Source organism: Peromyscus leucopus, chromosome 2 (assembly GCF_004664715.2).
Source record: "Peromyscus leucopus breed LL Stock chromosome 2, UCI_PerLeu_2.1, whole genome shotgun sequence".
In the NCBI taxonomy this organism is placed as follows: domain Eukaryota; kingdom Metazoa; phylum Chordata; class Mammalia; order Rodentia; family Cricetidae; genus Peromyscus; species Peromyscus leucopus.
In genome coordinates this window covers 59,230,390-59,253,840 of record NC_051064.1, presented here as the reverse complement: position 1 = coordinate 59,253,840, position 23,451 = coordinate 59,230,390, and the positions used below count along the sequence as shown (strand labels likewise).

The 23,451-nt window shown below is 39.9% G+C and overlaps 1 protein-coding gene across 1 annotated transcript in view; it reads right to left on the bottom strand.

The window, feature by feature from the left end:
• Nucleotides 1–23,451, bottom strand: part of Stx17 (syntaxin 17) — a 53,991-nt gene that overhangs the window by 5,743 nt on the left and 24,797 nt on the right. The window contains exons 4-6 of the mRNA XM_028882768.2: nt 12,155–12,380; nt 3,521–3,636; nt 3,386–3,436 (exon numbers count right to left, since the gene is read on the bottom strand). Of these exons, the coding sequence (XP_028738601.1) occupies nt 3,386–3,436; nt 3,521–3,636; nt 12,155–12,380 (393 nt within the window). The remainder of the gene's footprint in view (nt 1–3,385; nt 3,437–3,520; nt 3,637–12,154; nt 12,381–23,451) is intronic.

Here is a 23,451-nt window from a genome sequence, read left to right as displayed (position 1 = left end):
ATATGCAATCACACCAACAGAAAAGCCCAGAAAGAACTAGAGATGTGCCACACAGGCAGAGAATGGTTATCTTGGCCTAGCAAAGGCAATAAGGAGGGTGGAGAAGCAGGAACACTGCAGTGGGAGGGACTGAAGGCCACTGATGGCAAAGGTAAGAGGTAATGTAAAGATGGCTGCAGAACAGCTGAAGCAGAAGGGCAGAGGATGAAGGATGCTGTCTGAAGTAGTCCTCTCATCAGGTTTGCAGAACCTGCTGTCAAATAACATGCTAAAGCTCACAGAGGCCATGCATGGATAAATCCAACTGAATCCATTGCGGCCCTATTCTAATGCATCCAGAACAAAATTGGATTCCAAAAGCCACAGAGAAAAAGATAAAAGATAGAAATCAAAACAGACCCAGCAGTAAGCATAGCGTGTTGTCCAACTTTTGGCCCAGAGTTCTTTAAATTCTCCTTGACTAGAAAGAAACGGATCTGGTCACAAGAAAGGGGCACTTGTACAAACAGAGCAGGGGCCTGTACATATTAATACACTTAAGAGTTACTAGGCCATATTGTAATCTCTCATTATCTTTGTGAATCCTGTTTTAAAGCAAACTATGTATACACCTAATATTCTAATGACTTCCAAGTATACACCTTTGGGGCATTTCATTCACAATGTAGAGACATCAGCCTTCTGAATTTAGCAAAGATGTGCATACAGAGACAGTTCCTTGACTGCATGGCTGCCCAGATACAATCACATCCATGTGACAACAGCAGAGGATGTGGTCACTCCTGCATTCCTTGCTTACTCTGTACCTAAATGGAGCTTCTGTGAATCCTTGGCCATGTGTCATAAGAACTCAATCTTCCTGGGAATAACAGTCAAGGCTCTCTTTGAGCTTCTGCCAAACAGCATTGTGCCTCATGTCCTTGCAGAGACAATTATAACTAGGACATTTGTATGGAGCTGTGAGTGTGGCCAGAACCTTCCTGTATAAGTGCTTCTTAGACTGATGTTGCGACCTGCTTACTCTATAACTGAACACACAACTGCTAGTTCTCCACAAATTTTATTTTCTTTCATATGCCTACCCACCGGAAGAGAAACGCATTTGTCTTGAGGAGAGCTAAGTATATCTTTAGTTTGTTTTTTTAAGTCAACTTTAGTGATGTATACTTTACATGTATTGAAACACATTTAAGTGTGCAGATTGATGGCTTTGGCGAGTGCATATATTTATGTAACCATGCATATGAAGACTTTATGAACTGCATTAGAGTGGGAGATTAGTAATTACAATAACTGGATAGATCTTGATTTTAAACAACACATGTGTTTGGAAACTCTTGTATCATTCCCTACCATTGTTAAAATAATAACAGGTCATAAAGACAGCTGGTCTAGAGACGTCTAATATTTTCTTCTTTTGACTTAGAGGCATCAGAAATAATTCAAACAATTTACTACTTTCAATTTTAGTCATTACCATTCAATAAAATATCCATAAGCTAGAACATAAGAAGAATAGGCTAATACCAGATGGTCTAGAACTCATTGGTACAGGAGAGCCACAAATGGAGAAAGTTTCTAAGAAGTGAAAATGTGTTTGGGTAGGTCAAAGAAACAAGAACATTTCTCTCATAACCTTGAACCCCTCTATATTGAAAGAAGACAAATTCTTCCACAGATGGCTCTAGAAGACAAATGTGCCCAAGAGAAATTACACAACAGAATTTACACAAGGAAGAGCTTCCACCCTCTCCAACAACTTTCAAAAGAATGGCTGAGCATCTATAACTGTTAAAAAGACAGAAGGTCAGTGGTCTGAGAAGCTTGGGCAAAGTACAGGCTAGATTACCAAACTCTGGAGTCCTTCCCCATTCCAGCTCTGAGGAGCTATGCTCTAGGAGTTCCCACCTCAAAGCCAGGCCTTAGGGAAGCCACGACCCAGAGAAGCTGGGTTGCCATTCACAGCCTGATCAAGAGCAGGGAACTAACCTAGCCACAGCACAAGCAGAAACTGCTCTTGCACCCATGCAAACAGGTATCCGCACATGTGTTCACACATCATACTTTTTTTTTTTTTTTTGGTTTTTCGAGACAGGGTTTCTCTGTGTAGCTTTGCGCCTTTCCTGAAGCTCACTTGGTAGCCCAGGCTGGCCTCGAACTCACAGAGATCCGCCTGCCTCTGCCTCCTGAGTGCTGGGATTAAAGGCGTGCGCCACCAACGCCTGGCACATCATACATTTTTATAATTCCCAAGGGAAAAACAAACAAACAGTTCAGAAAAATCTATCTTTCCTACCAAAACCATAATGTGCTCCCTAATCTATGACAACAGATTCATCCAGGCCTTAAAGTTTCCTGGTTTTGACTTTACCTTCCTCCAGGTTGATCCTCAAAAAGTCTTCTGAGCATTCCTTTACATTAAAGGTAAATGTTACTACTCTACCTACAGGTTAAGTTCTTGCAACTGGTTCCTAGTTAGTCACCCTCCCCATGACCTCCTCTTCATCATTATACCAGTCTTCCTAAGCAAACTGGACTGCAGGACTTCAGCTTGATCACACATCTGTACTGGCTCCTTCAGGCTCACAGAGCAACCAGCACAAGCTGGTCCTCATCAGTCCTTGCTTGCCCCTGGTTCTGCAGGCTCTGGATAATAGGTACACTTAGTAATCTTTGACAGTCCATAGAGCTCGCCATGTCTTGTCCTAGTTCACCTATTCTGAAGTGCATCCCTTGAGGCCCTCTCAGCATTTACTCATTCTTCAAGGCTCATGTTAACACTAGCTCGGTGATGATAGCTTTAATGCTGCTGTCTCATAAACCATGCCTCCCTCCTTGGAATACATGCTTCTTCTTGGAACTGATGAGGCTTCTCTCTATGCCTTAGATTGCATTTAATCATCATGCTTGAGAATCCCAGCCCGCCTCTTCCTTCTATGGAATCCCCACAGGCAGAAAGTAGACTTGATTTATGTCTTTATGCAACCTTGTAAAACCTCCAATGCTGAGAATCTACAATATTTTTACATAATATTTACTAAATTGCTCTAGAATTTAGGAACCATATTTACAGTTCAATACCATTTTTTAAATTGCAATCTAGGCTCAGTGGTTAAGAGCACTTGCTGCTCTTGCACTGGACCCAAGTTTGGTTCCTAGCATCCATATAGTAGCTCAAAACCATCTGTAACTCCAGTTTCAGGGCATCCAATGCCCTCTTCTGGCCTGTAGGCATCAAACACACAGGTGTTGCACATTCATACATGTAGGCAAAACAGTCATACACATAAAACAAAACAAATATTTTAAAAACATGTGACTTCTATTAAAATTCTAATCAAAAAGACAGTGACAGATCAGTTAGGAGCCTCGGTTACATACTTACATTCACCAGGAGGGAGAAATCAGTGACCAGATGGCTAAGTTCAATTAAGTCCTTTAAAAAGAGAAAGAGGGAGGAAATTACTTACTTTTACATCTCTCAGTAACCAAAAAAAAAAAAAAAATCCACTTAACATACCGCTTCTAAGTTATCCCAGGACTCAGCAGCATTTTGGTCTCGAGGAATTTCAGGCAAGGCATATATCTGAGTCAGACTCTGAGAAGTAGCTTCAGCCTCCGAAGCGTGGAGTGCTCCTGGATGGATACAGGCCTGGTTAGAGCTTGCTTCTCAGAGAGGACAGAGCACAAACTGGCTCCAAAGTCAACTGTTACACAAAATACTTAGAATTCCGCCCTTCAGGCTAAAAGTAAATGAATCAGAATATAAAAACAGCATTATGTACCCTTGGGCAGCCTGTTCTCTGAGTGAGTTCATGGAGAGGCACCAAGCAAGACCTATACATGCTCTTCATGCAACTGAGTGACAAGGGTTAGAGGTGGAGGAGGTAGCAAAGGGAGCTACACCTAAGACACAGCAGCAGCACCAATCTAAAATGTTTTGCTGCTAAATCCTCAGGCTTGGCCTTAGCTATTTTAGTAACAAGGATCAGATATAACAGAAGCAGGACAGTGGGGTCAGTGAGATGGCTCAGCAGGTAAAACACTTGAGTTCAATCCTAGAACCCACGTAGAGATGAAGGAGAGAACAGATACCACAAAGTTGGCCTTTGACCTACACACACACACACACACACACACACACACTCACACACACTCACACATTACACACACAATAATAAATAAATAAACATATCATTTGAAAGTAGGAAAGTAGGCTGGAGTTTATACGGAAGGGCACTTCAGTGTACTAGTAAAGAAGGAAAGTGATGCAGTTATGTGCTTGTAGCAATTATCATCAGTCTTTACTGGTGACAATCTCATCAGCAACGAGCACATTTGCCATATGAATATTTTTGTACATGTAACTCTGCTTAGATTCATTCTTCCACATACTTCCATGGTTTCCCTACTTCTAGTTTTTAAAAACTTTCAACCCACCAAAAACTATTTATTAAACATTACTATAATAACAAAGCAATATACACTACAAACATCTACCTTCAAGTCTTTCTGGGTCTTCATACTGGTTTTACCAATCTTTCATTCATTAAATTGACACTTGTTGCATGCCTATCAGAGACCCAACAGTAGGTTATAAACCCATCCTGAAGTGGCAACCCCACAGGGCTCAGTTCTGCGGCTCTGTCAGGAAGACCACTGTGGTCAGGAAGACCACTGTGGTCAGGAAGACCACTGTGAGAACCCTGGCTTGCTGGCTTGCTGGCTTGCCGTTCCTGTTTGTAAAGTCAGTTGCTGTTTACTTTGCATAGAACTTGGCCCTGCTGCTGCCACTGCTACTGTTGCTGACATGGACAGAGCTCCCATGGAACCTGTGGTAGAGAAATGTAACAGTCAAGTCAGTCAGTATTATCTGACAAGACTATGCCACAGGTTAGTATGATGTATGTAAGTGTAAGCCCGACATCAAATCCTGACTTGTGGAGAGACAGTAAGTAGTCAAGGGTTGAGGCTGAAGCCCGAGGATGAGAGAAAATAAGCCAGGTGGAGTGGGGTGAGGGTGCAGGGAGATGCCTGGAGTTTCTAACTCAAGGAGAGCAATGTGTGCAGAAGCTTGAAACTGGAAGACATCCAGTCTAGCTGATGTACAGACTGTAGTGAAGAGAAACGCAAAGGTTGAGGCTGACAGCCTAAGGTGAGATTATTGCGGGCATCGGAAAGTTTTTCCAAGAGCTGTGTCTTTCTCACATGATCGATCACATTAAAAGGAATTGGAGACTACTGGAAGTTGGAAGGTGTCATAATCGGACCTTAGCCATAGTGTGAAGAACGTGTTAAGGATAAAGTTGACAGGTGAGAGTGAAACCCCAGCTGGGAGGCTTTACCATCTATCCAGTGCAAACAAAATGATGATCTCCAGCTCTAGAGCAGTGACAGTGGAGATGCAGAGGACACCAGACGCTCTGCTCTCTCCTTTAAACCCCAAAGGCCTGCAGTCCTACATTACCATCTTCTAAAATTACGCTTTCTTTATTTATTTACTGTGTGTGGACATGCATGTGTCTGTGCCATGATGCACATTGGAGGTCAGAGGACAAACTGATAGAGTAGGAGAAGGTTCTCTCCTATGTAGGTCTCAGGGATCAGACTCAGATCTTGATGATAGGCACCTTTAACTGCTAAGCCATCTCACTGGTCCAACTTTAACATTATATGTCGTCATTAGCACAACGGATGAAAACATGAGTAATACAGAGTACTACTCTCAAAGAACCTACATTCTAGAAGAATTAGACATACAAAGGGGTGATCATAAAAAAAAGGGGGAGACTGCATTAGCGATAATGAAACAGAATTTGTAGGGAGTTCTAATCTAGCTTGATGTGGCAGGTAGTTCAGACTTTCTGGAAAAGGTGACATTACTCGGCAAAGAAGAGAGGAATATAAATGCCAGATGGAGAAAGCAGCATGAGCAAAGACCTCCAGAGAGAAGTAATACAGCTAAGGTACCATCAGCAGCTGACATTATCAAGCATGAATGGAAAGACAGAGGTGCAGGTGTGAAGACACTGTAAGCGAGGAGGGGCCTTTCTCAACAGGTAAGGACTCTATGTGGCAGACAGCAGAAGGCTGCTGAAGTCTTACAAGCCTGTTAGGAAATGACATGATGACTTGTGACCTGACCTGCTCCTGAGTCAGTCATTATGAAACTATATTAATTCCTATTTCCTTTCTGTTCTTTTTTTTTTTTCAGCCAAGCATAAAGACAAATGATACTTTATAAAACTTTGTGGTTAGTTATCTTCAAAGTTAATGAACACTTTATTCTTAAGATAAAAGCTTGTTTGACCTGACCAGGAAGGACGTAATCAGCTGAACAAAAAATGGCAATGCAGACATCAGAATTCATAGTGGCTATTTTTCAATTCTAAACTTGATTTATTTGAAAAATATATATATTTCTGCTGAGATTCTAGGAGTGTCACATTGTCCATATAGACTCAGGTTTTTCTTAATAAGCTTCTTAAAAGAATATTTTTATTTATTCTTTGTCAACAATATATCTTGATCATGCCCAACCCAAGGTCCCCTTCTCCTCTGCCCGGAACCTCCAAAACTCCCCCTTCCCATCTTCCTGTCCTCTTTTTCTTTTCTTTTTTTAAAATATTAAATCTAATTAGTGCCATCTGTATTGTCTGTGTTTTTGTCTTAAAGGAAAAAAAACAGACACAGAGTACATTTTATAACATTATAGTAAAGAGTCAATCTTGAAAGCTATCAATTATTTTTTTCAAATGCTTGAAATATTTTAATTTTCACTTCAGTCAAGATAAATGAATGAACTATGACTTCTTCTTCACTTCACATTCCATGTAACTTCCTGATCAGCATCAGACAGAACAGAGGCAGCGTTCTAACTGTGTGTACTCTAAAGATCTTAAGTCACAGCCTATATACTATCAAAGAAGATGCAAGTAAAATAGGCACGGTCTATAAAACAAGGTAAGATTATAATATAAATGCTTTATCTAAAAAAAATAGGGATGGGAATTATCTGACATTTTAAACATAAAAGATTTCGGTCAGTACAAAAAAGAAATGATTAGGTCATTTCCATCTCACTTGAAACCAAACTACGTATGTGTCTCAGTTACAACAAAGATGTCCTTTCTTTTCCATGTAAAACCTTGTTGTTAATTTACAACTCTGAACATTACAAATCAATTCAAGGCATGACTGTCAAGAAAGAACTCTTTTAATTTCTACAACCTCTGCAATTCACTTACTTCAACTTGTACCTTAGTGCTCATCCTTTGACTATGAACTCTTAGAAACCTGTAAAGGGTGTGTGTGTGTGTGTGTGTGTGTGTGTGTGTGTGTGTGTGTGTGTGTGTGTGTATGTACATGAGTGTGTGGTGTGTGTATATATGATGTGTGTGTGGTGTGTGTGTTTTCTAACCCTACAACTGGATATAAAGGCTTATAACTGGCTATACATTCAAATAAACCTAAGACGGTTAACTCCCCATGGCTGAAGTGATAAATAAGCTATGTTAGTAAATAACAATGTTCTGCCCTCTCTTTTCCTCTGTACCTTGTGAACTGCAAAGATTCCACCAGGAAGTACAGCCTAATACATGAGAAATCTCCACTAACCTTCACAACATTAGTAGTATTTCGTTGATTGGCTTGATCAGTTTGGGAGGCAACTAGGTAGTGGGACCAAGTCCTGTGCTCATTGCATGAGTTGGCTGTTTGAAACCTGGAGCTTATGCAGGGACACTTGGCTCAGTCTGGGAGGAAGGGACTGGACCTGCCTGGACTGAGTCTACCAGGTTGATCACAGTCCTCGGGGGAGGATTTGCCCTGGAGGAGGAGGGAATGGGGGGTAGGCTGGAGGTAAAGGGAGGGGTGGGAGGGGGAGAATAGGGGAACCCATGGCTGATATGTAGAACTGAATGGTATTGTAAAATAAAATATATATATATAAAAAATAAAAACAAAACATTAGCAGTGTTTCTCTACAAATCTAAATAAATTAAAAAAAAATAAACTTTTCAAGTTTAAGGAATCAATGAAATTAATTTACTGATCATATTGAACATAAACCTATCTATCAAAATAAAATGACTTCTAAGTCACAACTTGATGCAGAAGAGGATTTTGAGAATAAAATCAACTGGATATGGATCTTCTGAATACTATCAGACAAAAACAGCTCTGTGCTCTGTAGAACCATTCAGTGCACACACACCGAAGGTAAAAATCCAGTATTGCTTCAAATTCTATAGGCTGGTCTGAAGTTACCAGCAGCTTTAAGATTGAGATCTTTTCTTCTGAGAGTATTTGTTGAAAACAGACTAAGATTCCCTTCCTGCTGTGTTGCTGATGAGGATGCCTGGATGTGGGGATGGGGAAGACAGACAGGAACTACAGAGAGGCGACTTCACCCCAAATGGCATGGACCTCCATTCTGAATGCAAATCACATGGATGGGCCCATCATTTCTCTTGATAGGGAGCAATGAGAAAGAAATCAAAGTCACCCCACAAGGAGACACAAGGAGCTTCTCGTATCAAGCAGGGTTGGCAGAGTGAACTTTTGGAACTCAGAATCTGGACAAAAGATACAGCAACACTCACAGCTTCCCCCTAAACTCCCTTCATTTTCTAGAGAACATAAGATGCCCTATTCTACTCATTATTTCTATGTGTAAATAGAAACTATTTTTGTATTTTTGATTTCACTCACAGAAATGTGGCAAGATTGCTGCTGAATCTGTTTCCAACCAATGCATTTAGAATCCGATTTAGAAAGAAGAAAGAATTTTAAGACATTTAACTTCCACGCAAACAGCATACATTTCTCTGTATAGGCTGTCATTATTATAACGGGTATGCAAAGCAAAAGTAAGGAGAAACTATAGCGCACAGATTAAAACACGCAGAGTGACAGAAGAGTCCATAGTCTGTAGGCAGCCACAGCACATGCCCAATCTTGTCCACCTCAGAAGCCTGTGAAAGTTTGTTGCTCGTGTTCTTCCCATTATCCTCCTTTGTTAGTAACTTTTCTGCATACAAGGCAACTAAGTACAGACTTACTCTGTGACCTCGGGTGCTGGTCAGACCTGCTTTCCATGGACAGTAGACTTGGGGTCAAGAGTAAGCAGTCAGAAACTGAACTCTCCACTCTGTGTTAGCTTTACCTTGGTTTGTGGCTTTACAAACTGTAACTAGAGTTTTCCTGCCTTGCCCACAGTCAGGACAAATCTCTGTCACCCGCCAGTCCCACAGCCGCTCAGACCCAACCAAGTTATCACAGAGACTTATATTGCTTACAAACTGTATGGCCATGGCAGGTTTCTTGTTAACTGTTCTTATAGCTTAAATTAATCCATTTCCATAAATCTATACTTTGCCACATGGCTCGGCTTACCGGCATCTTCACATGCTGCTTATCATGGTGGTGGCTGGCAGTGTTTCCCTCTCTCAGCCTTCCACTTGCCAGAATTTTCCTCTTTCCTTGTCCCACCCACTTCCTGCCTGGCCACTGGCCAATCAGTGTATGTTTTATTTATTGACCAATCAGAGCAATTTGATATACAGACCATCCCACAGCAACAAACAGAATGACTGCCTTCATCACATCAGCACTGTGTTCTCCAGTGGCAAGCATTAGAAGTTTAGATTATCTGATAGTTCATGAATTGAGAGGTTTGAGAGAATCAATATAGTTTAAAATTAATTTCACATGCTGTTTCTTTCCCCTCATCCTGTCTCCATCCTAATTTTTTTTATTTCATTAATATATACACTTCCTCTGATTCTGCCAAGTCTCAGGTTTCACACTAGCCTTATGTTTATAATGAAGGATAATTGGCATGAAATGGGTAACCAGGTAACTCCCCAGTGACATATACTCAATCATGTTGGCCATAAATAGTTCTGCTTGGATAAATGCATACAATGCAATGTCAAAATGCAAATTAAAGCAATTATCATGTTACTATTGTGAGAAAAGTCCTGGATGAATTCAAGTATTTTGCTTCAGATTAAAACACTAGTGATGAGCCACTTGAAGTTAAAGAGGAGGAGATTGACATCAGCTACTCGTTCCAGAAAATCCTATTATATTCACTGTTATTACTGCCATCATTGCCAAATGTCTAGGTATAGAAGGCAGTCCATTAACACATGGAAGTAGAAAGCCCAGTCTCTACCTAGGCACAAAAGGCATCAGCTCATACTCGGTGATAGGAGCAGCCTTCCTCTGCACCAATATGGTGGTGATAACCATAGAACTGTGCAAACAGTAACAACAAACTATCAAAAAGCACAACCCCCAAATGTTCTTTAAGAGCTGAGCACTAACATTTTAACACTGGCTATGCAGAGAAGTGACTAGAGTACTTTTTTGTTTGTTTGGTTGGTTGGTTTAGTCTTATAAGAAAAGGCTCGCTTGTGTACCCAGGATGGCCTTGAACTCCCAATTGCTCACCCCAGTCCAACTTCCTAAGTGCTGGGATTACAGGTATGCAGCATATCTGAAATGACAAAATTGTCCCTAATATATATTTGCTTATTTGTTTTTTGTTTATAATACATCTATGAACAGTTCAATATGTGTAAAACACTGTGTAACGTTACCCAGAAACTCCGCTGGGCAGCCTAAATGTTTCTGCATTCCTTGCAAAGTACTGAATCATTAGCAGTGAACATGTATACATTTTAAATAATCTAAATTTAGAGCTAAGGGTGAAAACAAGAGTTCCCTGGTAGATAATAAAGGAAATCTGGCCAAGTACAGTATCCCTAAGTTTCCATTTTAATTTCTAATTGATTTGTAGCCCATATTTTTCATGAGGATTAAAGGTCTCTTAAGAGATATAAAATGTAAGGAAATGGAATAAATTAAAAGTAAAAGATAAACAATTACAACAGAAAAAGAAACAAGGTCAGCAGTTATAAAATAAAGCCAACATACTTTACAAGTTTAGTTTTTAAGGAATAAAAAATTTGACTTTAAGCTTTCTAGGAGATAACTCAATTATAGAAATCTTATTAGTTATTCTACTTACTACTTATAAGATTTAAATCTAAGCCAAACTATCCAACAAAACAAAAAACAGATACTTTGAAGTATTAAGATGTATTAAGATAATTTTTTTCTGCATAAAAGATACTAGCACAGTGTCATCTAGGATTATGAAATACATCCTTAGAAATGACATAACACTGTGTTCATAAGGCTGTTTCTTAGAATATTACTTCACAAAAGTTGACACCATGATCCCACCATAAATTTTTCATTTGTTAGTTAAATTCAGAGAATGGAGAGTGGAGAGAGACCTAACAAGTGTGTGAAGCCACAGAAATAAGAACAGCTCTCAAACATGTTGTAAAATAGTGAAAGATGTGTTATATTTGCTTATGCTGTGGAATATTTGTTTAATGATGCAAAGATGTGTTGCATTCTTTAGGCTGCATTTGTTTAACTCTGTGAAGCTGTTGTTACTTGACTGTTTAATACACCTGATGGTCTGTTAAAGAGCTGAATGGCCAATAGCTAGACTAGATAAAGGACAGACAGGGCTGCCAAGCAGAGAGAATAAACAGAAGAGTGAGGAGTGAGAGGAGGAGGAGAGGCGAATGCGAGGGGCCAGCCACCCAGCCATACAGCCCGACACAGAATAAGAAGGAAAGAAAAGATATACAGAAATAGAGAAAGGTAAAAGCCCAAAGGCAAGAGGTAGCCAGGATAATTTAAGTTAGAAAAGCTGATGAGAAATAAGCCAAGCAAAGACAGGGCATTCATAAGTAAGAATAAGACTCCATGTATTTATTTAGGAGCTGGGTGGCAGGTCCTCTAAAGAGCAAAGAGTTAAAACAACCAACTACACAAACAGCTTGCCCCTGCCCTGGAGAGGAGAGAGGTGCACATTACATACAAGGACAATATTATCTTTAATAGTAACTTTAACTTTTCTTTTCAATATATGGGCAAGCAGGTACTTGAAGCCTCCAAGTTCCAATCCACACAATTTTATCTTGCAAAATTTCCAGGGTACACATATCTGGTCTGTTTGGGATTGGCCAGCAGACTCATGGGACATACAAGGCCTCTCTTTGTTCTACCTGAGAATAGGGGCTTTAGCTATCAGCACCGCTAGTTTCAAGAATAAGACATGTGTTACCACCAACGGTTGTGGATCTGGTGAGAGAAGACTGTGATAAGGCTTCTTCCTCATTAAATTGTTTCTTGAGCTCTTCAACAGACTCCAGATGGAGCTGGAGAAACTCTGCTGTGGCCACCGCTGCTGCTTCCTTCACAGGATCAATCATCCTCTTCAGAAGAACCAGGTCATCCTTGTGGACTTTCAAGCAAAGCTTTTCCATTTCTCGGATATTAGAACGGAGTTGCTATAAATGAAAAAAAAAGAAACATTACCAGTGCCATCTCTTCATATAAGACCTATTTCTTCTCAGAATAATTTGCTATAATGATTATGAATGCAAATTAGTACATATTGTCTACCACGGGGCATACAATTTTTCAGTTTCCCACATCTCTTGGCTGGCCAAATCCAACATATTTAGAATCCATGCCCTCAAACTTTGACTTTATATAGTGATTTTTCCTTTATTGAATGTGACTACCATACCGTAAATGTTGTACAACTAGCATTTAGCTTATGGGGCACACGTGGAACTAAAATATTCTAAGGACCCACATGATCTATATGGCTAAGTCACAGATACATTCTATAATTTCTAATAAAAGTAAACAATTCCAAAATGAGTAAGGTAAAAATGGAAATGAAAAAAGAACCAACAGAGCATAAGATAAAAGCATGTAATAGGGGCTAAAAAGATGGCTCAGCAGTTAAGAGCACTGGCTGCTGCTTCTAGAGGACCCAGGTTCAGTTCCCAGCACCCACATGGCAGCTCACAACCAACTAAAACTCCAGTTCCAGAGGATCTGATGGCTTCTGGCTTCCATGGGCACTGCACACACGTGGTATACAGACATACACTCTATGCATAAAATGAAAATGAAAATTAAAAAAGAAAGCAATAATAGAACAAATGATAAAATCAATAATTATATCAAATATAAATTAAACAAATATTCATTATGACTAAAGTTTATTTTAGGACTGGATAAATACACAAAAGAGATACATCTAAACATAAATATAAAATGGTTCAAACTAAAAGAATAAAAAAAAAGCCACATAAACCTACCATCTTCTCCTAAGAATGACTACAGCAACATTATTGTCAGATAAACCCACTTTAAAGCCAACACATTACCAGAAATTGAGAATCATTTTATAATAAGATTCTCTTCAGAAATATATAACAACACAAACAGAATATATATCATACAAAAGCTGACAACTACCAATTGTTTCTTTCAATATGTGTATGTGTGAGTATTCATGTTTGGATGTGGGGAGGGGGCATGTGGTAATGCACATGCATGTGGGGGCACAAATTTGATATCAAGGGTCTCCCGTGGTCATTCTTCACTTTATTTTCTGAGGCAGGGTCTCCGAATGAACCTGTAGTGCACTAATTCCAGCTAGTCTAGCCAGACGCCTTGTTCTAGGCATTCTCCGTCTCTGCGTTCCAAGCACTCTGGGGACAGGTGGCCACCATGCCTGCCTGTCTTTGGTCCTTATGCTTAGGTGGCAAATGTTTTATCCACTGAGCCATCTCCCTAGTGCAAAAATTTTAAATAAATCCACAGTCATAAAGAAAGGCCTTAAAAGCCTCAGTAATTAATAAAAGAAACGGCAAGGGTATGTTAGGTATAGAGTGTCTGAACAAGAAATTTACACAGCTTGATGTAAGTTACTTAGAACATTAACCCAACATACAAAATATATACATAAAAAACAATGTTAAAGCAACTTTCACAAATTTGAAAAACATTTACATTATACACAGCATGCACTCTGAGCATAATAAAGCTAAATTTGAAATCATTAACGAAAACATCTCTATTGTACATCTAGAAGGAAGAAAGGTACTTCTAAATAGTCTGTATGTAAAGAAAGAAATCACAATGGAAACTAAAATACTATTGTTTGAATGCAAAGAAAAGTAATACATATTAAAATTTATAGTGCTTCATAAAACAACTACATATATATTAGCATAGGGCTAGGCTGTCTCTAGGGGCTGCCATGATATTCAGCTGGGTAGGCCCTTGTGTTGTTTGATTAAGAATGAACCCCATAAGCATATATATATATATATATATATATATATATATATATATATATATATGAATGCTTAGTCATCAGGGGTGGCACTACTTGAGAAGGATTAGGAGGTGTGGCCTAGTTGGAAGAAGTATGTCACTTGGGGTCGGCTTTAAGGTTTCAGAAACCCCAGCAAACTGCTCTCTCTCTCTCTCTCTCTCTCTCTCTCTCTCTCTCTCTCTCTCTCTCTCCTCTCTCGCTCTCTCGCTCTCCCTCTCTCAGGATGTATAAATCTCAACCTCTCCATCATCATGTCTGCCTGAGTGCCACCATGCTCCCCACCAAGATGACAATGGACTGATCCCTAATTAAATGCTTTCTCTTATAAAAGTTGCCTTGGTCATGGTGTTTCTTCATAGCAATAGAACACTGACTAAGACAGCTTCCTTCCTTTTTCTTCTCTTCTGTCTTTTCCTTTCAGATGCTTGACAGAGCCAACATATGCTTTTAAATTCCCTGACAATTTGGGTTCCCTCATCCATAAGCGACCATCCTCTGACCTCAGGCTGGCTTTTTTCTCTACTCTAGGCCTCCCCTCCATGCAGCTGACATACACAGCTTTCTCTGGGCTTTTCTTTTATTTGAAAAACAAGAAAAGAATGGCTAGAAATTAGCAAGCTAAATATCCATCTCAAGAACCTACAAGAAGATCAAAAACAAGGGCAAATATAAAGAGGAGAAAATTACAAAGATGAGAAGAAACTTAATGAGACAATGAAACAGGTACACAACAGACTAACAAAGCCAAAACTATTTTTGGAAAGAGTAAAAAAACTGATCAGCTTCACAAAAGTAGTTTTAAAAACAGACACAAATAACCTAAATCATAAACAAGGAGGCATCACTACAAATCTTAAAGAATTAAAAAGATAATAAGAAATTATGAATAAGCCAGACAGAGTGGTGCACACCTTTAATCCTAGCACTCAGGAGGCAGAGTCAGATGGATATCTAAATTCAAGACCAGCCTGGCCTACAGAGGGAGTTCCAGGACAGCCAGGGCTACACAGAGAAACCTTGTCTTGAAAAACAAACAAAAACCAAACCAAAACAAAAGAAATTATGAATAAATTTATACCAATAAGTTAGAAAAGTGAGATAAAATGGACAAATATCTACAAAACTGTAATTTGTCAAACTGATGAAAAATCAAAACCTAAATGGTCACATAAACATTAATTATGTTTTTCTTGTTTTCTGAGATAGGGTCTCATCTAGCCCAGGATAGACTCAATTTTGCTATGGAGCCAAGGCTGGCCTCAAGCTCCTGACCCTCCTGCTTCTGCCTCCTGAATGCAGAGAGCGTAAGCACTGGTCACCATACCTAGTTATGATTAAACAAATTAAATGTGTATTTTTTTTAAATTCTCCTGCCTCTCCTTTACCCATGTTAAACAATAGTCAACCAAACTGTTTTTAAACAACAGAGCAAAATCAGCAGAAATTGTGTCACTAGTCAGTTTTACCAAATATTTATAAGAAATTATATGAATTCCTCATGGGAATAGTCAAAGATTAGGCCTTGATACCAAAAGTCAACAAGGAAAAGAAACTATCCACAGCAAACTCCTGCAGTCTCACAAACAAGGTACAGAAATCCGAGGGAAATGCAGGAATTCAGTACAGCAACAGTAGTAAGTGAGCAGGCCCACTTTAAAAGATGGACTAGAAGATACTGTTGTAGGCAACATCAGTAAACAGCAAGGCAGTCTCAAAGACCACTCTGCTTAGCTCAGTCTCTACAATGTTCTGAAACAGGTTGAGTCAAACTGTTGTCTCAAGGAGTCATTTGGTGGCAAATTTCAACAGAGAAGATAGGAAATATTGGCCACAAAAGTCAGGATGGTGATGCCTCTGGTGAAAGGTGATGGTAATCGAGACAAGGCCACAGGACCTTCTAGAATGCTTGCAGCTTATCCATTTTGGTGCACAAGTACCTAAGTATAATTATTTAGGAGTATATTTACAGTGTAAGTATTTTATAGTACATTTAATATAGTTCAGAGTTGAATGCTTTTAGAAAAGAAATTTACATTGATCTAAGTGATAACCAACCAAAGGATAGATATGGTTGAAAACACCTGTGTAGGGATAAGATGTAGTGGAGGTAGGGTTGAGTTATTAGCCTATGAATCTTTTTTCTTTCATCGGGTGAAAGAAGACTACTTTGGGATGAAAGAGACTACTTTGGGATGAATTCCAACCTACCAACATAAAACCATGCTGTAGGAATAAGCCCTAAGAGGCACACATCAGCATGGAGTGACTGATAGACGACAAGAGGAATACTGCAGTTTGTGAGTCCTGGTTTTTTTTTTTTTTTTTTTTTTTTCAAATTTTATCAGCTTTGAAGAAAAAGGCTGTATGATGCCACAGCATAAATTACTATGATAAGGTTTGGGGGGGGTCACCTTCTAAAACGTGAACTTATGACACTATAAAAGCAAATAAATCCCAAGTGATAAAAGAAAGTAACATCTAAGGATGAGGTATGACTGCAGGTTACGGTATAGGAAATCCAGAATCTTGAGACACCAAGAGGCAAGGGGGAGGGTAGTTGAGTGAACCCAAGAGTGGTGTGAAACAAGGAGAATCATGCAAGTCAGCGCCCAGAATGAGCGGAGGCTGGTGAAAACGTTAAGAACAATAAGAGGCTATAAAAATACACGTACAACAAGAACAAGAGAGAAGGCTCAGGCCCACTGCTTGGGGCAGATGGTGTAATGCTAACAGATGATGCAGAGAGCAGAACCACTTAGCTCCTGTTTTGCTTTTGATTCTGTATTAAGGAAAATTTCAAAATTGCAAGGGACTAAGAAACATGCCCAAAGGAAATCTGTGTCACTACAGAGATCTGGATAGGCGTCACAAAGCAGTAGCTTGGTGTTGTCTCTGAAAAACAGTCTCAGGGACATACTAAACACAAAGCCCTCTTGGTCTGCGCTTCATCTGCAGCAGGACACCCTATCGTTTCCATATTTCACAGCACTGAGCCGGACTAGCTTACACACCGGGCAAAAGCACTGGACCAAGTGAAGTAGCAGCATCTGTCCTTCCTGGAGGGAGACAGCATGATGCCTTAGATGTCGTCCACCCCATCCTACCCTACGCCAATTAGGACATAGGTCAAAGATCCAGAGTCCAGATTAATCTCATAAATATTTTAAAGCAAAATTCAAGTTAAATTCCTCTGAACCCACAATAACCTAGAGTAACTTCCTTTCTATTGACGCCAATTAGGAAGCTGCTTCTTACCTGCCCCTTGCTACCTCCCCTGCTCTCCCAGTTAACTCCTTCCCTCTGAACTGCCGTCTGTTCCCCTCATTCACTCCCTTTTCTATTGCTTCTCCTCCTGCCCAAACACCTTTTTTGGAAATAAAAAAGTAGACCCAGTGTTCCTTCTGCCTCCTAAGAAGATCATGAAAGGCACACTTCCCATCTATCGAGTCTCTGACTGGTTTTACTTTTGTGTATCTGTGCAGCTTACAGAACTGAGTAGACTTCTTACAGGCAGTATCCTTCCAAATGAGTTCTGAAATCTCCTGAACCAGAATCTCTAAGGTGAGCCTCAGTTATGTCTGCTCCCAACAAGTTCCAAGTCAACGTCTGTGGAGAAGTGGAGCTGAGGACATTTCTATAAGGGCCACGAGGGTTCTCCAGTGACTTATACAGTAACAGTTTCCAGCACCTTTACTTCCTTGTAAAAACAGGCCACAAAAGTCTTTCTTAATGCTAATATTTTCTTACTCCAAAGAAGAAAGGTGTTAAGCATATCTATTTGCAGTTTCAAAACCTTAGTGAATGGTCAACTTGTTCTGTTGTCCAGTGACAGCAGGGTTCTGAGACTTGAGCACTGGGGAGAAAAGAAACATGTACTATAGCCCTGGAGATACTGTCAGAGTGTTCAATGGGAAATGAAGAAGAACCTCAAAGTGAGGAACCCATACAAGGCTGGGGAAAGAATCATCTGAAGAGATGAAAAAAAAAAAAAATAGTGCCCAGCACTCGCACAGGGTAGAGGCAGCACTTGTCTCCACCAGCAACACTAGAAAGCTCCCATCCACACGGCACTGAGGGCATGCAGAAAGGAGGAATCATTGAGCAAATTAAGCACTGCTCCAACTAGCCTCTAGTTAATGAATCATCGAAGAAGGACCTAGCATTACCACGTTGGTTCTAAGTAACTAGCAACTTAATAACAATCCAGAACAATGCTCAAGAAATATTATAGGAACATAAAAACATACAGCAGTTAACAAGATCAAGCATCATCAGACAGAAACAGGAGAATAGGAACCATAATGGGGGTAGTAATCACAGATCCAAAATAGACCTGAATGACACAGACACTAAAGCAGTAGAAAGGGATATGAAGTTATTACAACTGCATTTTACATGTTTGAAAAATTAAGTACCAATAAGGAAGATAATTAAGGAAATCCAAGTCAAAACACTCTAGAGATGACAACTTCAATGTGTATGAGATGTCAATATATGAAGGACTAATGACAGATTTAACCCCACCACTAGAGACCAGGAGACAGAGGCAGAGCACTGGGTGTCACTCAAAAGGAAAAGACAAAAGGCGGCAGTCCTTTAACAGCACCAGTCAGCTGTGAGATGACACTAGAACACGCGGGTCTGGAGTTCTTGGAGAAGGGAGGGACAGGACAAGGAAGCAGGAAATAATGCAACAGCAGACTGAGAGGTCAAAGAAACTCAACAAACTGAGGCACATGACAGTGACGAAAAAGCACCATGTCCTGTGACAGTCCCCAAAGCTGTGACCAGAGGAAAGTTGTAAGAGCAGTGAGAGGAAATAGACAGCTTGCAGAGGCACAAAGATGGGTTCACAGGAAACCAAGTGAGACGACAACGGACTGTCTTCAAAGTCCGGAATTCTACACATGCTAAAGTTTCTATCCAAAACAGAAAAAAACAAAAGTGAAAAGAGTTCACCCAATTAGAACTGTACTCCAAGCAATGTCAAATCTTTAAACGCTAAAGGTTAAGATGAAACACACAAAGATGGATCCACACAAAGGCACTTGCAAGCACATCAGAATGGAATGACATGGGCACTACACAGGCTTTTACACCACCACCAAGTCACATTACACGGCAATTAAGTGTTCTAGGGGTTACAGGGGTGAGGTACAGGAGAGCAGCAGTATAAAGAGGCACAGGAGAAACACAAGTGTGTTCAAGTTTCTTAAACATGCGAAGTCCTATACTATCACTTGAAACAAACAGTAGTAGATGACTACAATGAGTCTAAAACAACTACTAAAAGAGTGGAGTTATAGCTAGCAAGTCAAGAAGGAAGACAGTGCAATTAGAGAAAAACTGCCCCAAATGAAATGGAAGCAGCTGATGTGGTGAGGCATGTCTGTACCCAGCTCTAGAGAGAGTAAGGTAGGATGAGGAGTTGGAGGCCATCCCCAGCTACACGGCCAGACCCTGTTTAAAAGAAATCATTAACTATTAATTGGACAAATGAATATTAAAGTTACAAAGCACACTACAGACTTACACTAAAGTACATAAAATTAAAAATACTGACTATATCAAGTGTCTACAGAGACATGAGAAACTAGGTGGGAATAAAATGGAACAATTGTTTTGAAAAACAGGCAGTTTCTTTAAAAGTTAAGTAACAACTATCATGCAATGCCATCATTCTGCTCCTAAGTTATTTGCCCAGGAGAAACAATTCCTCTGTCCATACCAAAATGTTCACAGCAGCTTTATTTGTAACAGACAAAACAATAAACAAACCAAATGTCCACTAACAGGTAAACAGATAAACTATGATAGAGTCATATAATATAATGCTATTCATTAATAAAAAGAAATTAAATATGGATGCATAGAACATGAGGGATAAACTTGGAACATTCACAAAGTGAAATAAACTGGATTTTGTGTTCTATGATATGTTTTTCATAGACTATATAGATTTCATAAAGTCCTAAGAAAACTCCTACCTAGTGAACAGCAGCAGAAAGCCAGTTAGTGGTTTGAGGGTCAGGGAAGAGAGAGACCAAGAGGGCACAGGGCTCCAGGAGTGCAGAGAGAAGAGGTTCAGGTGATCAAACATGCATGACCTTGATTATGGGAGACCTTTATCATATAGATACAGGCCACACATATATTAAAGATTCGGTACTCTAAGTATGAATAGCCTATGGTATGGCAGCTGATACCACAAGAAAATTGAGGAACAGGAGAAGAAATGTGTAGCAATAAATTACTTTGTAGTTCTACTTAAGTCAGACAAAGATTGCATTCAGACGAAGGGGGGGATGGGAAGCAGGATGGAGGAAGGACACACACTAGGCTTTGCTAGAACTGGCACCTTCCTTGAAATAAGAAAAGGAAGGAACTATGAGGCTCATATATAAGGATATGGCATAGATGTGTGGTAAATGCATGATGTTTATTATATTATCTTACAATTTTAAATGTTTCTATGTGTTTAAAATATGTGCATGTATAATTTTTTTAAATGTTCTCAATGTTAGAGTTGCTTTCAGGCAGCTTCATATTCTATTAGACTTGGGGAAGAGATCATCTAGCAGAGTTACAAAGAGAGCAGGTAATAATCCTGCCTATCAGTCACGTGGGGTGGGGTGGGTTAAAGGTATTGTGTATACCTTCACTAATGTTGTACAGCAAATTAAAGTATTCTGTCTTGGAAAAAGGTTTGTTAGCAGGAAGTTAACAGAATACAAAAGGTCAGTAACTGAACTCACAAGTCTGAGGAAGTTCTTGAAACTTAGAAGAGCCATAAGTCCCTCCTACAAGGTTATATTGCTGGGTAGAAGGGACTGTCTCACCGGTCAAGCTGCCTGAAAATCCGAGAGCTCCAGGGCAGCAGCTTTTGTGAGTTTTCACCCCAGCTACGGTGGATTTTCAGGGATGTAGCTGCCTTCAACTCATCCATACTTCTGTAAGTAACCCTTCATAAACTCACTGGTTCATTTACGCTAGACTTTGGTGGAACTGTTTCTTTGATCTATAGTTCATTCCCTGTATGGGATGAGTACACACCTGCTCCTGTCTTCCCAGTAGACACCACACAAAAGCATGTCTAACAAACAGTACCCTGATGATTACACTAGCCGCCTTCTTCATCTGCTTGTTCCTATCATTGGCCCTTCAAGATTATCACTATTATAATAGAAAAGAGATGTCTTCACGTTGTCTCAGGTCACTATACACTCAGAACCTTCCAGAGCTTTCTTCCCAATCCTTGCGGCCTCCCATGGTGTGCCCCAGCTGAAGCCTGACTTCACCCCCTGCCCACTCTTCATGCACACTAGCCGTACAACCTCCTTAGCATCCGGTGGACATGCCACACATCCTCCCACCACAGCCTTCACACCAGACTCTCCCCATGCTTGAGAACTCCATTCCTGAGTTTATGACTTAAGTTTCTTCAGGGCTTTCCTAAAATGTTATCCAGAACCTTCCATAATGACTACTTATAAAAGAGTTCATTACTAGGATTTTTTATCCCTGGCTTTACTTTTCTTCATGGCAAGTGTAACCATCAATTATGTTAGGTATTTATTTACTTAAAAAAAAAACTACCTTAAAAAATAACAAATGCTATCAAGGATGTAGAGAAAGGGGAACTCTTAGACACTCTTATGTGGAAATCTAAATTAGTACAGCAATTATAAAAAAATGGAACAGAGGTTCCCACACACAAAAATGATCACCCTGTAATCCAGAATTCCCACTTCAAGGTGTCTATCCAAAGGAAATAAAATCAGTTTGTCAAAGTGGTTTCTATCTGTATTCCCATGCTATCCACAGCACTGTCTGCAAAGCCAAACAAAATACAAAGGCAACGTAAGTGTCAGCCAATGGTGAGTTGGTAATGAAAATCTGGTGGCAGGTAGACATACAAGTGGAACCTGTGCACCCGAGAAAGAGTAATAAAGCCTTTGATTTGCAGCATGGATGAATCTGGAGGACATTACACCAGGCACAGAAGGAACAATGCCAAATGATCTCACTGATCTCCAAATATAAAATGGTTGCTCTCCTAGAAGCTGAGTGTAGAATAATGGTCACCAGAAGCTGGGGAGGGAAGAGGAAGGTGGAGAGGTTGTTCAGCAGGCACAAAACTGCAGTTCTAGTGCACTCTGAAGTTACTGTACAGCAGGGGAACAACACCTAACCACACTTTCCGGTATGTGTCCAAACAGCTAGAGGATTGTCAAGGTTGTCACCACAGAAAAAACTGTCACAAGTTTGAAGTGACAGAACTGCCTGGCTGCATCACCACATCAATATACCCACTTAAACCAGCATACCTGGGGCTGAAGAAATGGCTCAACAAGAATGAACACTGGCTGCTCTTGCAGAGGCCCTGGGTTCAGTTCCCAGCACCTACATGGCCACTCACAACTCCAGCCCCAAGGCTCTCTTCTGGCCTCTGTGGGCACAGAGTGCATATGGTACACAGACATACATGCAGACAAAACACCCATACTTATAAAAAGAAATTTACTGAAAAAAATCCTCCCCAAATATGGATAGTTCTATGTTGTTAAAAATAAACACTTTGGGCTGGGGATATAGCTTTGTAGCAGAGTACTTGTCTGTCGTGTATAAGGCCCTGGGTTCAGTCTCCAGAACCAAAAAAAAAAAAAAAAAAAAAAGAATAAAATTTAAAAATGTATAAAAACAAAATCTCTTGATTCTTTCCCCATGCCACTACACCAAACACAAGATGTACAGAAGAAGAATTTTCTCTTCTTTTGCATATAGCTCTTTCCAGTATCTACAGTAACACTGAAGAAATGGTAGATGATAAAATATTTCTGTTCTTCTAGTAGTTAGACCAGAAGGCAGGAATGCTAAACCCTGAAACTACAGGAAGGGTTAGCCCACAAAGTCCTGGTTCAAGACCAGCATGGCATTAAACCAGTGTGGTGAGTGTTCTTGTAATCTCAGTACTCAGAGGAGGAGACAGGAGGATCAGGAATTCGCGGTCATTCTCACCCACATAGAAAGCTCCAGGCCAGCTTGTGCAGGAGACCCCATCTTATAATAACAATAATAAAAAATCTACAGAAATATACACAACTTAGAGCAATGGAACCATAAGGATAGCAAGCTTTAAAAAGGTAAATTTATCAACTCAGCATTTAACACATTTTGCAAGATACAAGTTTATAAACTGTAAACTATGCCCAAACTTTCAA